The sequence below is a fragment of the Podarcis filfolensis genome (genome assembly GCF_964270895.1).
Source record: "Podarcis filfolensis genome assembly, chromosome: 3".
NCBI lineage: Eukaryota > Metazoa > Chordata > Lepidosauria > Squamata > Lacertidae > Podarcis > Podarcis filfolensis.
In genome coordinates this window covers 22,955,284-22,971,261 of record NC_139606.1, presented here as the reverse complement: position 1 = coordinate 22,971,261, position 15,978 = coordinate 22,955,284, and the positions used below count along the sequence as shown (strand labels likewise).

Here is a 15,978-nt window from a genome sequence, read left to right as displayed (position 1 = left end):
AAGCCGATTGAAGTCTGAACACTGTCTGTTCTTCTGGACAATGAAGGAAAGAACACCTTGAAAGCTACAACTAGTGTTTATTGTAGTAAACAATAATAAATACATAGATTACTATATACAGTGATACCTCTGGTTACGTACTTAATTCATTCCGGAGGTCTGTTCTTAACCTGAAACTGTTCTTAACCTGAAGCACCACTTTAGCTAATGGGGTCTCCTGCTGCCGCCGCGCCGGAACACGATTTCTGTTCTCATCCTGAAGCAAAGTTCTTAACCTGAGGTACTATTTCTGGGTTAGCGGAGTATGTAACCTGAAGCGTATGTAACCTGACGTACCACTGTACAGATACAGAGTATTAACAGCATGTACACTCTCTCAGCAAACTGCCATTAACCAATCCCTCACACTATAACCACCACAGACAGAGAGACTGTCTCAGAACACAGGCATATACGTATAGCTGCTCTGTTACAGTATAACACTGATTGGCTGAGCGCTCTGCCAAGAATATCTCACATGTCCGTGTGCACACACATATATATTTGAGTCAGTATTTTAAAAATGGCAACTAATCCAACGGGCAGGATTCACCTAACAGGACCTTCTAGCAGAAGCCCTGTGCAAGGACTTCCCCCTGTGGAACGGGGCTTCCCCCGCTGCACCCCCTGAAATTTGCTCATGAGGAGATTTGTTCTACCTCACAAGCTGAAATTCTTACACAGACAAAACATTTATCATAGTGCAGCATTGAATTACACCCAAAGAACTTAGAGTAAACATTTTAAAATGCAATTTGCCAGGCATTTTTGGGTGACCACGCTCCTTTTTAGAAGCTTAAATACAATGAATATTTTCTCGCTTCTGAATATTGTTAACAGTCTTGGATGCTTTCGTTGAGATTCCTGCATTGCAAAGGGTTAGAATCCCTTCCAGTTCTGTGATTCTATGATATATTAATATTATCATTTGCTGCGCTTATTAGTTACTTATTTAATGAAAAGTAAACTCAGATGAATATAAACTGAACCAGGTTTTCCTGTAACAAATTCATGCACTTTGGTAGTTCAGAAAACAAGGTTCAACTATCCAGGCAACAAACCTGCTACTTGACGTCTTTGTACTCTGAGTACATAAAGGTTTAGCTGCAAGTCTGATAATCATGTATCGGTTTCAAGGATCACCATCTAGTTGGCAAGGCAAGAGGCCAGGCTCTCTTATCTTTTTAATTTTTCTGCAGTTGTAACATTCAGCCTAACAGTACAAGCTTTGTACTACAGAGCTTCATTGCTCTTCACTTAGAATTTATTTTCAAGTGGAAAGAAATTGGAGCAACAGTGGCTGGTTATCGGACTTCCTTTCCTAGTCTAAACACAATAAAGCATTCAGAAACTTTTAATTGCTACAGAATTACTGCTGCTAGCGTTTTGGCTGGGTTTAGGCTTTGAGAACATACTAAACCATTTTTTTGTCCTGCATTGAATGCTAATTGGCTTCTGGGCTCAAATCAAGGTGCTAATTTGACTTTTTAAAGCCAACTGCATTGCGACCTGGATACCGTGGGTGTCTCATTTTTCTGCTTTGTTTCGTCTTGAACACACTGTGTTCTTGCTGCAGGTTCCACTAGCCGTGTTTTAATGATATGTACTACCTTAATGACTGGCACTTGTTTGAATTTGTTCACTTATGTTTTACTATTACGTGTTCTTATGTGAGCCACCTTGAATCCACCTTGTGGGAAAGAACCATTTTTAATACATAGACAAATCTGGTGGTTCACAAGGCTACATCACAGACGAAATAACATTAGGAATAAATATGAATATCAAGGTAAAACTTATTCAAACAGAAGCAAATAAACAACAGAATGTTTTGAGAGCCTCCATTTAGAACACCAAAAATTAAATGCTTAGTTCTCAACAACATGTTTGGTAATCTTGCCAGTTATTACGAAGGCACAGAGCTCTGTTAAAATTCACAGACAGCTTTCTGGGTCATGTGGTCAGCATGACTAAACCGCTTCTGGCGCAATGGGACACGGTGACAGAAACCAGAGCCCACGGAAATGCCGTTTACCTTCCTGCAACAGCAGTACCTATTTATCTACTTGCACTGGTGTGCTTTCAAACTGCTAGGTTGGTAGGAGCTGGGACAGAGCAACGGGAGCTCACCCTGTCGCGGGGATTCGAACCGCCGACCTTCCGATCGGCAAGCCCAAGAAGCTCAGTGGTTTAGGCCACAGCACCACTCGCGTCCCTTACAAGTATTATTTAGCAACATGGCAAGACTCAGTATTTAGGCTTGGTGGGGGTGATATCTACTTGTTTCCACCCACCAAGCACCCTTCAGAGCAGACATGGGGGGTTGCAGGGGCAGGAGAGGAAAGGGAATTCCTGTCAAACAATTGGACATGGGTTCCTAAAATAATAAGCAGATGTTCATGGTAGTCAGTGCTTACTGCCAAATCAGGCTTGTAATTTGACTAGTACTTTGTGACGCATGTCCAGAACAGCAGTCCCATTCTTGCATCATACATCTGGAAGGCCACAAGGGATTCAGATATGTATGTGCTAAAGTTGCAAACCTGTTCTTTGCAAGTGAGGTACATATTTTTCCTTGGTTATGCTGACCATTCACCTTCCTAGCCATTTTCACGTGTGGTTTTTTTGTGTTATTTTGTGGATGTTTTATCGAAAGCTTGGAGCAATATTAGCCGAACTGAACGCTTGGTAATAAAAACAATTGCTGTCATAACACTGCGTCCAGCACACATGGGCTGGAACAACATCTCAGCAACACAAACACCGTGGCACTTTTGATACAAAATTCACATGCTAAAAAGCTGTGTTAGGTTTCAAAATATTTGCATAGTCTTGTATTGAATAAGTAAACATTTCTGGAATGGCTGCAATGGACCTGACATCAGTGTTGTCCTTGGTTGTAACAAGTGTTGAAGGAATACAGTTTGGTGGAAGCAGGAAAAAGAGAAATATTGTTTGCAGGAAAGTTGGTTAAGAGATGCAGCACATTCCTGATGGTGTAGAAAATGAACTGTCTTTAACTACTCTGTAAATGGAGGATTTGAAGCAACCCTCTTTTATTCCAGTTGCATTGTATGTAGTAGAATCATTGGAGCACTGAGCTGTAACCTAATATATCATGCTCACAGTCATGTTGTCAGATTATTATTTTTTACACAAAATAAGGGCAAGACTGAGACCTCCCTATTATTTTAATATTGATTTTGGATGGTGGCATTTTGTTAACAGCAGGATACTGGAATTTCAGTTAATGTTTCCAAAAATAAAAGCAGACTGTCTCTTCTTTAACTAAGGAACTCTTGTCTTGCTTTAGTTCACATTTTAAATTATTTCGTTTTCCTCTGGTTGAACAGGTTTTATTCCTCTCAGTTGCATTATGTTGTTTTATGTTTCAATATTGTGCTATAGTTTTAAACATATTATGTATTCTGCCATGAACTCCATTTTCCGATGAAGATGGCACCTCATAATTTTTTAAAGGAACGTGATTGTGAGATTCATTGTAAGATCCTTTTGTACAAGAACTTGCAACTTACCAAAAGTAAATCTCTTTATTATAAATGCATAATAGGAATTTAGAGCTTTACGTATTTCTGCTGCATATTAACATGGTTTAAATAATCTGAGAGTAACATATGAACCATAGTTTTGCTTGGAAGCAAAACTTAACCAAATAGGGCAAAATCTTTTAGGGCATGTAACTTTATTTAGGATGAAATGAGCCAACTGATATATCAGTAAAGCCCACCCAACTATCAGGACTCATCTGGGTTCCTCCTTGAGCTACTCAATTGAACCTGGTTGTGGAAAACGGATGGAAGCAGTTGAATAGCCAATGTCCACAGCAGCTCTCTTTGGACGTGAAAGTAGTTAGGGCAAACCTTCACATTAGGAAGCCCTAACTTACAGGCTACAATTTATCTAGTGTTCCCCATAGGCTGAAAGTTTATAAAAGGCAGACTTCAAATACTGACCTCTTAAGACTTGAGGAATACATGAACATATTGTGCAAGCTGGGAATACTGTTATTTTCCCATGGCTTTCTAGTGGGGGGAATATTAAGGTCACCATTTTTATCTATGCAGTACGGTGTACCACGGATATGTGTGCTTGACAATCCTTGATATTATTTCACCTAGAATTCAATTTGCTTAAGATGCTTGCTCTTGAAATTTGATCTAAGCAGTGGTTTTCATTTTGTTTTTCTGTGTGGGTTCTTTTGGTGCTTAGCTAGCGATCCTTGATGAGATCAGTGGTAGCAGACAGGCTTCAATGAAACAACGACTTGTTTGCCACAACCAGTGTTTCCACCTTTGGTATGCAGAACAGTGTTGGATACATTTGTGTGTGGAATAAGTAAGACGCTGTGCGTCTTAGGATGCTGTTGCTGAAGCCCAGCAGGCCTGGCCGCACCCTCCATGAACTCTGTGTCTAACCTAGAACATGTCCCAGAATCCTCTGCAGTGCCCAGCAATTCTGTGGCAAATTGTATTAGGGTTCCTGGGCAAACAGTTCCTTGAGGTAGAAAGTTTTCAATACACCGGCCTTGTTCACGCATAACTCGAATCCAAGGCATGATTTAGTGTGAACGAGCAACTTCCAAGAAAGAGATTGTGGTTATTTTTGGCCTGTCCCTGTTTGCTGCTCCTTTTGTCTTAGCATATTGTCTGGATCTGAACTTGTGGTTGAGCTCTCTGAAACCAAATATGAGTTCTAAACTGTAGGGCAAACCTTGGTTAAAGCTCGTGGTTTGTCTTGGGAGAGCTAAACCGTGAGTCCAGCTTCAGACGATGCAGTAAGCCAAACCATGTCATGTCCTAGAGCAGGGATGGCCAACAGTTCGATCGCGATCTACTGCTAGATCCCCGGGAGGTTTTGGTAAATTGCAGTCGATCGCTGGTTCCCTTTCCTCAGCGGTGGTAAAATAGAATCAGGCCCCACCCCCTCACCCCGCCCTCCATTTTTGCACGATCTCCAGAACGGAACACACAGCTTTTGCAGTGATGCTGAATGTTTCCTTAGCGATCTTTTGGTGAGCAACTTTCCTCCTAAAAAAGCTCAGCAACTTTTCCCTGAACCCCTAAAAAAACAGAACTTTCTTCCCTAAAAAAAGCTCAACAACACTTTGACCTGTGAACCCCTCCCCAAAAGGGGTAGATCACTGCCAGTTTTTTATTTTGTGAGTAGATCGCTGTCTCTTAGGAGTTGGCCATCCCTGTCCTAGAGCACAATGACTGGAAGAAGAGCAAAGCTGCTGCAAAATTGGCTTTGGGTGCCCACATGATTTGGCTTAATGTTACGTGCGGACTGGACCCCTAATTTAATGTGACCTGCAGACTAGAGACAAACAGGAGTTAATATGTCACACTATCATCATACTCTGGAGGCTTCAGTTCTCCAGGAGAAAAAAGCCACTTTTAATACATTTTCAGTATACTTTTTCTCTTGCTTAGGACTTGCTGTATTAAAACATGTACTGACACCACGGGTGAAGGCTACTCACGTTGCAATTGATTCGATGAGAACCTACTTAGATGCAGTTTATGACATTACGGTAGCATATGAAGGTACTGTGGACCAGAAAGGACAAAGGAAAGTGGCTCCATCCATGACAGGTGAGTTGGTGGTGTTGAATTAATTTAAGCAAGAATGGGGAGTCTGTTTTGGACAGCGCGTTGGACCGAATTGTGGCCAACCCTCCACAAGCCATATTTGACAGGTGGGCGGGGCCTAGTATACAGGGATGTGAACAAAGCACTTGTGGAAGGTTTGGGCCAATGATGTATCTCAACTCTTGCCCATCATAGTTTTTAAAAACCAGCCAGAAGAGGTTGATTGGGTTGGTCTAGAAGTTAAATGCTTCTGTGCCAGCTGCCTTAAAGGAGGGGGTGGTGTAAGCCCTCAAGAGGACAGTCCTGAGGTTTGTGACAACTACTGCCCAGTTGCTAATATCCCCTTCTTGGGCAAGCAAACTTGAGATGGTTGTGACTGTTCACCTTCATTCAGTGCTTGGGGGAAAACTGATTACCAGGTGTCTGAATCATCTTCATGAGAGGTTTTTTAGCAGAGACTGGGTAGCAACAGATTTCCTGCAATCAGCAAGTGCGTGGCCTCTGAGGTTCTCTGACCAGGTATTTTAAGTTCATGTAGGCTTTTCTGCTCGTAATTTTTAGCTGTCTCAAAATGGGTTTTATGAAGATTTTGACTTAATCTTTTGTTGTGATTATTCTCATCCATGGGGATGAAGGACGGTCCAAAATATTTTTTAATATACTTCTTGTTCAGGAGACTGGTGGGAAGTCACACGCTCTCCCTGTTCTGATGTTAATTTTGGTACTTAATGTCCATCCCATTATTCCTGACTAGAACGTAATGTCAGGTCCATTTACCTCAGACCTAGGGGACTTTGGCCCTCCAGGTCTTGTTGAATTGCAGTTCCCATCAGCAAACATGGCCAGTGGTAGTACAAGAACCTTTGAAGGGCCAGTGTTTCCCCACATCTGATTTATCTGAACCTTACCCCCTTTTTCATTGTGGGTGATCATGGGGTGATTCGCAGCATCTTTCAATGTGGCAGTGATAGCCAGGGTGACTGCAGCATCTACCCTAACCTTGGGAGATTAAGCCCTCTTTAAAGGATTGTGGATATCTGTCCCTATCTCCTGGGTCACTTCTCTGTCTCACTAAATATAGGGATAGGGAGATAGGGATATCTGTCCCTATCTCCTGGGTCACTTCTCTGTCTCTACTAAAAACTTTGAAATCATCCCTCTCTCCTATTGCACTCTGCCTTTGGCATACTTGCAAGATCTGACTAGTGTTCATTAATTTTGGAAAACAGCCCTTCAATCACTGTTTTAGATTAAAACCTACATGTCAACTCTTGGCCTGTGATGAAATCGGGTGCAGGGGCTACCAATATATTTAAGAATATCACCTCTTTTGTCAAAACAAACGGGTGACTTCAGTCATTTTGTGGGTACTCCTAGGCGGGATTTTTCCTGTTTCAAAAAATGTAATGCATTTAAGCTAGTTTATATTTTAGTATTAGTCTTTTAATGTATCACACAAAACACAAACCCATTTGACAAGACTCAAACTACTACTTGTCTCTGAGCCTGTAACCTTTTGGGTAGTTTTGTACTTTGCTTTCTTTTTATCCTTCTTTGGAGATAATGGATGAAGAACACTGTGTCACATTACGATTCATTCCCATTCCTTGGTACCAGTAGTAGAAACATTGTAGTGCTAATGGTTTTGGTGTTCTTGCCATTTAATCTATCTGAAATTATCTTAGTTTTTCCTCCCGTTTCTCATGATTATGGTACTTCTGCAAGCAAACACAGATGCTCATTGATGTTTAGTTTCTACTCCTTTTATTTCCTATGACTGAAAGCCATCCTAGAAATAGTTCCTTTCAAGTTGGTTGCGCTTTTGTTCCCATGAGAATTTGCCTAACACATTCTAATCAGTTTCTGATTCACAGAAAGAAAGTTGTCCCTAATCAAAAGCTTGAGGGGTAATGTATGGTTCTTAATTATGTTGCTTCTTGCGGAGGGAGCGTTTTGTTTTATTCGTCCTTCCAAGAACAGCCTTTTGGCAACTTTGGAAGAATTAAGCAACCCATCAAATGCTGGCATTTCAAGCCAATATTCCTAAAGTTGGATGTAATTTGTACTTAATGAATTGTTGCAATGGGGTTTGGTTTTTTTAGCTTAATTACATAAGCCTTTGGGGAGTTGAGCCGATGTGAAATTAAGGGTCATGGGACTACGCAACCTTTAGTGGCTCTTATGATAGAATCCAGCTGTTCCTCCGCAAAAACAGGAATGCCATAAATTGTTCTTATCCACTGGTAAGCCAAAGTAGTTACAGTGACATTGTGTCTTTTGAAAAAAAATATGAATTAGTCTCGCTAAGATGAACTGCGTACAATTAAAATAGTTCCTTGGTCAACTGGATATAATCAAGAGTTTCGTTCTCGCAACTGCATTGACTATTTGGTTTTTTTAAAAAAAAATTAGAATGGTATTAAGGCTACGGGTAACATAGTATGCAGGAGTGAGAGTGGCAGTTTCTCCCACAGTGGTTTCCACACTTTGGAAGAAAAGCTGGAGGACTGCCATGAGGCAGTTTTGATTTTATGTAGCGCCTTCCTTTTTGCTTTATCCCATGAGTACAGCACTGACACGGTTGAAACGGCGACCCAAGATATAATGCATTTCAAGGATTTGCAGGGCAAATTGGCACTTGGAGGGCGAAGAGCTAAATGAGATTGCTTTGCATTGCTTGCACCTGCCCAGGACCCTAAAATAACCTCAGCTAGGGCAAAGGCAACATGCAACTCATGTAATGATAGATGCTCCTGACCTACCAGTGTGTGGCAGAAGTATGGAGAGGCGCATACCTCAAATACTCCTTTTGAAGGGTGCGAGATAAAAGAAAAAAAGGGAAGGAGTGCAGAAGTCCCCACTGTCCACATTTCTTCCATGTTACATTCTAAATAAAATCAGAAGGATGCAAATTATTATTTATATTGTTCCTGCAGAATGGTATTTTGTGATAAATGGACATCCAAAACACACAAACCATCAATAAAAGTAAAACTAAGGTCATGGTTTAAAATCCTTTCAGCTGTGCCTTGTGCTCTTGGTATCAGAATCCACTTAACGATACATACCATGGTTCTCGTGTTCCATTTTTTGCACTCCTGAATTTCATTGCGACTTACAAGTCATATCTCATTCCTGCTGGCTCTGAACTTTAACCCTGTGGAATTATTCGGGATTCTCCTCCCTTCCCTGCCACCCTAAATACTACTTTATACTGTGATTCTCAAGATCAAATGGATTTAGTAGCTTTCATATGTGCACCTGAAGTTGGGTTTTTAGTTTGTGTGTGTTGATTTTCACATCTTCTGTACTGAACTGTAAACCATTAGGCATCTGGTTGGCCACTGTGGGAACAAAATATTGGACTTGATGGGCCTTTGGCATGATCTAGAAGTGCTCTTCTTTGTTCCTAACAGTTTCATATATTTGTGCAAGTTTTAGAAGAAGGTGGTGATTTTGACTGCAACAGCCAAAGAAAGAGAGAGAGAGAGAGAGAGAGAGAGAGAGAGAGAGAGAGAGAGAGAGAATGAATGTACCGTATTTTTTGCTCTACAAGACTCACTTTTTCCCTCCTAAAAAGTAAGGGGAAATGTGTGTGCATCTTATGGAGCGAATGCAGGCTGCGCAGCTATACCAGAAGCCAGAACAGCAAGAGGGATCGCTGTTTCACTGTGCAGCGATCCCTCTTGCTGTTCTGGCTTCTGAGATTCAGAATTTTTTTTCTCTTGTTTTCCTCCTCCAAAAACTAGGTGCGTCTTGTGGTCTGGTGCATCTTATAGAGCGAAAAATACGGTGTGTGTCCACTTCAGTGGCACTTATGAAAGTAACACTCCTACCCTCTTTTTTAGATTGGAAAAGTATTTTAAAAGAAAAAAATATACATTTCATACATTATTTAAGGTTTTAGTAGACATTAATGTCTCTGAACATGGATGGAAACAGTGGTGTTATACTCTGCCTTGTGAGAGTACTAAACTTGAAAAGCAACCTAAAAAAATATTTTTTAAATAAAAAAATATTATTAAATAAATTGTGATCTTGTTACTCAAAGTTCCGACCTTGAAGTAATTTTCAAAAGACTGTTTCTTTTAAAGACTGCCGAATAACACTGCACAATTACTGAACTTGGCTTTAATTTTACTGAACGACAGTGGAGTTGCTCATGATGGGACAAGGGTATTCATGATGCTCTTTTGGGTTTGTAGACTTCCTTTGTAAGGAGTGTCCAAGAATCCATATTTATGTTGATCGCATTGCACTCAAAGATATTCCTGAAGAACAGATGTATATGAGAAGATGGCTTCACGAACGTTTTGAAATCAAGGATAAGTAAGTAAATACAGTGATGTGACACTGCTTCTGGAGCAGCATTAATATGGCTTGAAAGTTCCACAGAACTCAACAAAATCTTAACTGGTTATTGCATACCATCAGTGAAGGGTTGGATCCAGATTTTGCCTTCCATTGTTGGAAAGGCACCTTCTGGAAAAGCTTCTGATTCAGCAAAAGGGTGCTGCTAGTGGAGAAGGTAGAGATATATTTTGCCTGTTCTCTCTTCTTCTAGCCCCACCTATTATGCTCTTCTGAAAGGTTGGAGAACCTTCCGGAACAAGAAAGAGGTGGTGCTGTATGCTACGGGAGGAGTAGGGAAAGTGGACTTTGCTTTCATTCAGCTGGTACTTCTGCTGGTGGGAACAAAGTTTGGATCCAGTCTAAAATGTTTCCTGCAGACCTTTTGCTTATATTTTATAAATGTATGGATGTTAATATATCCAATGTGGACAAGGGGTTGGATTTGGATATGGGAAGCAGAGCCTCAAATATTGGTTCATATAGTAAGCTTCTTAGTGGCTGTGAGTTGGCTCACCTTCTCTCAGGTTACATTTATTTCCATAGGTGTTTCGGAGTATAAAATTCTTAAGCACCAAAAACTACAAAGCACAATGTTTTTAGAGCATACATTTTAGGACTGAAGAATCGGGACATGGGTGGCGCTGTGGGTTAAACCACAGAGCCTAGGGCTTGCCGATCAGAAGGTTGGCGGTTCGAATCCCCGCAACGGGGTGAGCTCCCGTTGCTCAGTCCCTGCTCCTGCCAACCTAGCAGTTCAAAAGCACGTCAAAGTGCAAGTAGATAAATAGGTACCGCTCCGGAGGAAGGGAACCTGGCAAACTTATCTTTGCTTGCTATTCCAGGCTGGATTCACATGACCATTTGTTACATAGCCTACCTGGGCAAAGCCAGGCTGTTCTCCTCACTTGAGTCTATTTTGCCCACTTGGGAGGGGAAAAGTGTCCAATTCACATAATGAAGTTTGCCAGTGCAAGATAAATAGGTACCTCCCTCCGGAGGAAGGGAAAGGAGAATGTTAGCCGCGTTGAGACTCCTGAAGGGGAGTGAAAGGCGGGATATCAAATCCAAACTCTTCTTCTTCTTCTTCTTCCGGCAGGAAGGTAAACGGCGTTTCCGTGCGCTGCTCTGGTTCACCAGAAGCGGCCTAGTCATGCTGGCCACATGACCCAGAAGCTGTATGCCGGCTCCCTCGGCCAGTAAAGCGAGATGAGCGCCGCAACCCCAAAGTCAGCCACGACTGGACCTAATGGTCAGGGGTCCCTTTACCTTTACCTAAACTGATGAATAGTGAATTATCTTTGCTTGCTATTCCAGGCTGGATTTACATGACCATTTGTTACATAGCCCACCTGGGCAAAGCCAGGCTGTTCTCCTCACTTGAGTCTATTTTGCCCACTTGGGAGGGGAAAAGTGTCCAATTCACATAATGAAGTTTGCCAGTGCAACAGCTACCTCTGCCCATTACTATTTGCACATGATAACTTGTGTGACATTTTTGTTCATCACCAAACTATGATAAGCCTGTTACCTTTTTTTTTTATCCTTTCTTTGCTCCTAGGTTGCTAATAGAATTTTATGATGCAAAAGATTCTAAAAGAAGGAACAAGTTCCCTGGGAAATGTGTCCGTTCCAAACTAAGTCTCAAGAAAACTTTGCCATCTTTGCTGTTTTTAAGTGGGCTGACTGTTAGTATGCTGCTGACAGAATCTGGACGGAAACTCTACGTGAAAACATGGCTGTATGGAACTTTGCTTGGCTGCCTGTGGGTCAGTGTTAAAGCGTAAGGTTCTGCACCTACAACCAGTGACGTTATTCTCCTTTCTTGCACATCTCATCAAACTCTTTCCTGAATTTATAAAATGTAAATAAAGCCTTATTAATGGAACATTGGATGAATTGAGACTTGTGACCTAAATCTGCCATGGTCAGTGTGGAGAACATGTATATGTAATTATGCTCCTGATTTTTCCCCCCAGAAAAAGCAGCAGAGAGCCAGAATTATAATGCATTTTCCCTCTATGGATGGATATCTATCTGCACATGATTTAATAGAACATGTGATTATAGATAAACAGCTGAAGTGGACCTCTGAATGTATTTACTGATATTACTTTAGGTTTATATATTTATTCCTGACCCACGTTCTTTAGTTCACTATGGAAATTATCACAGCTGCGTCACAAACTAAAAACCAAAGCTAATAGCTCCCAACACATTTGTTTTCTATTTTTTTTTTCCTTTTTAAATTGAGTTTCTCAAATTTACAAAGCAATTGGTAGAACATGAAAAGCTATTTTTAAAGAAAAAATATGGGTAAAAACTCTTCATGTGGAAATTACTTTAACATATGCATGATTTAATTATATAACTAGATGGCTTAGTTTTTGTTTGCAACATGTTTAATTTTATTCTCGAAAAGGCTTGTGTTCTTGATTTAAAACACCACGTGTTGGTGCATAAATGATTTTATATATACAATATGTTCAACTAGTAAGTCGATAATTAAGGCTGTCTTGGTTGTAACGTACCTAGATTCGCAAAGAGCATATTGGTACATTTCAGCTACACAATTAGTTTAAGTCATAATATGTGTGCCATAACAGCAGTGCACATTCCAGTTTCCTGTTACCCCAGGACCACTTCACACGGGGTGTTTTGTCCACAAAGAAAACGATCGCTTTTATCAGGAGCATCCATATAGTGTTACTTGTGAATATTTTGCTGTGAATACACCAGTTGGGAAACAAGTGTTGGTAAAACATTGACTTGTGTGAAGTGGTCCTGAGCTACATGGAACCAAATGAATGTGTCTTGCCATGATTGATGCTGCTGTGCAGCTTGGAGTATATTTTATGGTAACAAGGAACATCAATGTGTTCTTGCCAAAATGTAGACTATGTGCCTTTTTAATCTACTGATCTTAAATATAACCTAATATTTCACAGCCTGCTCATTTAACACTGTAATTTTGGGGTATTTCCAAAGCTTTTCACAGTTGGCGTGCACTTGAACTTGAAGTATGCAGTTTTGCACTGTAGAATAATAGTGAGAGATGCATATTCTATTAGTATTTAATCCACTCACCAATGTGTTTTGTAAGAACCAGTGGTTCTTGTTGCTATTTGGTGATATATTGGGAAAATATTTCCTGTTGTCATGGGGCTAATTATTCTGTATCAACTAAGGGAAGGGATTCTATTTCGTATCTATTATTTTGTAAAAACAAAAAATCAAGATTCCGCTATCAAAATGGAAAAAGATTAGAGGCTATTTTTATCTTTCCGAGTTTTTTTCACAAGAAGTTTCTGTTGGCCTTGAAATTGTTTAAGACCCAACATGAACTAAAATGCTTGTCTTAGATTTTTAAAATATTAAATGCATTTAGCTTCAGCTATGATGAGTAAGAAACACCTTGTTCTTGTGTGTTCTCCTGAAATTGTATAGTATACTTCATTTCAGATGTTCATCTACTTCATTATGCTGCCTTCTGGTCACTAGAGCAGACTTGCTGGTTAATGGAATAATCTATGGAAGAACAATGTGTTGGGGTTGTAGCCTCTGAGAAAGGATATGCTGTCAATCTCTGTGTCCTAGACCTGCGGAATTGCCTTCCAGTTTTACTGTAAAGCTTTTTTTGTTAATGGTTTGCCTATCAAACAGCCCAGAAACCTATGGGTTCAACTCTACAACTAAAACAAGCTGCTTAAATTTAATGAGGCAGAACAATTCTTTGGAAGTTGAACAGAAACATTTTAACTGTTCACAGATTCCAGATTATCTGGGACACAAATCATCTCCTTCGCGAAGCTTTATTTTAAACTTAATATCTTTGGCAAGTTGCTGTAGCTTCCCCCATGATTTGTTTATTTAAAAATTGCTATTCATTTGAGGCATTGGCTGCTATTTCAGAACATAAGTAGATATTGACTTATAATTTTTTAAAAGCAGTGTGACAACCTACTGCCTGTTACTATTGTTTCTGAACTTTCAGAGTTTTAATACCTTACTCTGTATGGACAGGTCACCACTAACCTTTAATGTAAATTGGGTCAATAAATATAACTTTATTGGATGCCCTGCTGCTACAGCAGTCGAGATACAAGTTTTCATCCGCAGGGTTGTAATTCTGCAAAAACAGAGAACATGCACACCCTTCAGACTTTCACACTAAATGGCTCTTTTGACATCTGAAGAGGGCCTTTGTAAGAGAACAAAACTAAGGGCAGACAATGTGATTGTCCCTTTGCCTTGCCTGACAGGAATACTAGAACTGAATCGCCTAATTTTGATGGAGCATTTATTTGTGGCAAGGAGTAAGCAAGGCCACATTCCACATGTAGCCGTAGACATACGGGAGTCACTTCCTCACGGTGTGATCTCATTCTGCAGAGGTTTGTGTGAATCAAGGGACCATCAGATTGGCAACACTAACTGAGCCAGGAGCAAAGTGATTGGGTACGAAAGATGCACATAATTAGCCCCACCCATATGGTGGATTGACCCTCATGCGTCTCACTAGTTTGGGGTTACACCATGAGGAAACAAGTCCCACACTCTTGCAGAGCCAGATGAGTTTTAAAGGCATGGATGCTATTGGCAACTTGGAGTACAATTGGATTAGTTGCCTGTTCTGCTCTCGATATTCCACTGGATAAATCTTAGTACTTTTGTATTTCACATCTATTTTTTAAAAAAATGGCACTGAAAGCTTCAAAAGTCACTTTGCCTGAGACCCCTGGTTCTAATTTGCTTAAATTCATTTGAGTATCACAAAGGCATAATTAGAAAGGGGATTGTAAATGTGCAATGAAAATAGGCTCCTTTGAAAATGATTCCCCCCCCCCCCCGCCAGCATTACTCGATAATAGTTGTGTTCACCATATTCATTTTGCTAATTGGTGTTTCTGGTTTGGTCTCAGTTCGGAAAGAGTTTCACTCTGTAAATGGTTTCGAATATTGCACATTTATATGTGCTGGCTGGTAATAAGTTCAAACTGCAAACTGCATTGCAAAAGCAGTGAGGTAAGAGACAAGTACCAAAGAGCGGTTTGGTGATTTTGCATTCATAGAAAGTCTCTATTTTGAATTGGGGTAATTATGTAGTTCACAGAAATGTTTCTTGCCGCTCACATAAATATTTCTTTGGGAAATGAACTGACAGCTTCTCTTGTCAGTTTAAATGTGAAATCTCTCCCTCTCTCATTGAAAGGGTTATGATCTGTGCTTATGGAAGAGATACTGTTTGTTCACATTCTGGAAACTTAAAGAGTTGATGCCAGGATTAAATTAAACATACATTCCAGTAGAAACTTCTTTGAGGGATTATTTTATTGATTTTGAATGTGTGTGATCGTAAGTAAATATTGAAACTGGAACAAACTTTTGCAAATGTTTGCTGTGTCTGGCCCATTCTGTCATGTGAAAAGTCAGTCTCAATAGTTACAAGGCTTTGCTTGGTTTTAAAGTGCGCTTTAAGCCTTTAACAAACATGTATATTGCATGGCACGGCTGTGATGTTCCAAGGTATTCAGAATTTCTTTCATGGCCACTACATTGGCTCAACTTGGTTTGGTTTGGGCGTTTTCTTTTTGGAGGTGTTTATCAACTGTGTTGGCCTGCATAGTGTTCATCATTATCACAATTGCACACATCCACAATGTGAAGATTTACATTGTTTTATTCTGGTTCAGAAAGTGGGGCTTTAACAGAGTTTGGGTGCTCTAGAGCAGTGGTTCCCATTTAGGGATCTGGGGACCCCCGAGAGTCTGCAGAACACACTCAGGGGGTCCACGGCACCATCCCCTGCCAGGGACTCACTTTTTTTGTTAATTGCACAGTGAAAGCCACAACCTCACTCCAAATAAGTACTGTTTTTAACTAATTAATCGCTTTAAGCCTAGGATGAAATTTGCACACAGGAGGACTAATTAATAATAACAAATTACTACTATTAAAAGGGACGCAGGTGGCGCTC

The 15,978-nt window shown here is 40.4% G+C and overlaps 1 protein-coding gene and 2 long non-coding RNA genes across 3 annotated transcripts in view; 1 reads left to right on the top strand and 2 right to left on the bottom strand.

The window, feature by feature from the left end:
- Positions 1-224, bottom strand: part of LOC310759895 — a 123,824-nt gene extending 123,600 nt beyond the window's left edge. The window contains exon 1 of the long non-coding RNA XR_014546620.1: positions 104-224. This is a non-coding gene — a long non-coding RNA (uncharacterized lncRNA). The remainder of the gene's footprint in view (positions 1-103) is intronic.
- AGPAT5 (1-acylglycerol-3-phosphate O-acyltransferase 5) overlaps positions 1-15,313 on the top strand; it is a 32,826-nt gene extending 17,513 nt beyond the window's left edge. Inside the window, exons 7-9 of the mRNA XM_083607385.1 lie at positions 5,493-5,654; positions 9,857-9,980; positions 11,563-15,313. Coding sequence (XP_083463511.1) covers positions 5,493-5,654; positions 9,857-9,980; positions 11,563-11,788 — 512 coding nt within the window. The 3' untranslated portion in view covers positions 11,789-15,313. The remainder of the gene's footprint in view (positions 1-5,492; positions 5,655-9,856; positions 9,981-11,562) is intronic.
- On the bottom strand, positions 6,297-9,175 carry LOC310759836. Its single transcript, XR_014546551.1, has 2 exons — positions 6,775-9,175; positions 6,297-6,714 (listed from the first exon to the last, which is right to left on the bottom strand). It is a non-coding gene; the product is annotated as an uncharacterized lncRNA (long non-coding RNA).
- Positions 15,314-15,978: the final 665 nt, after the last annotated feature.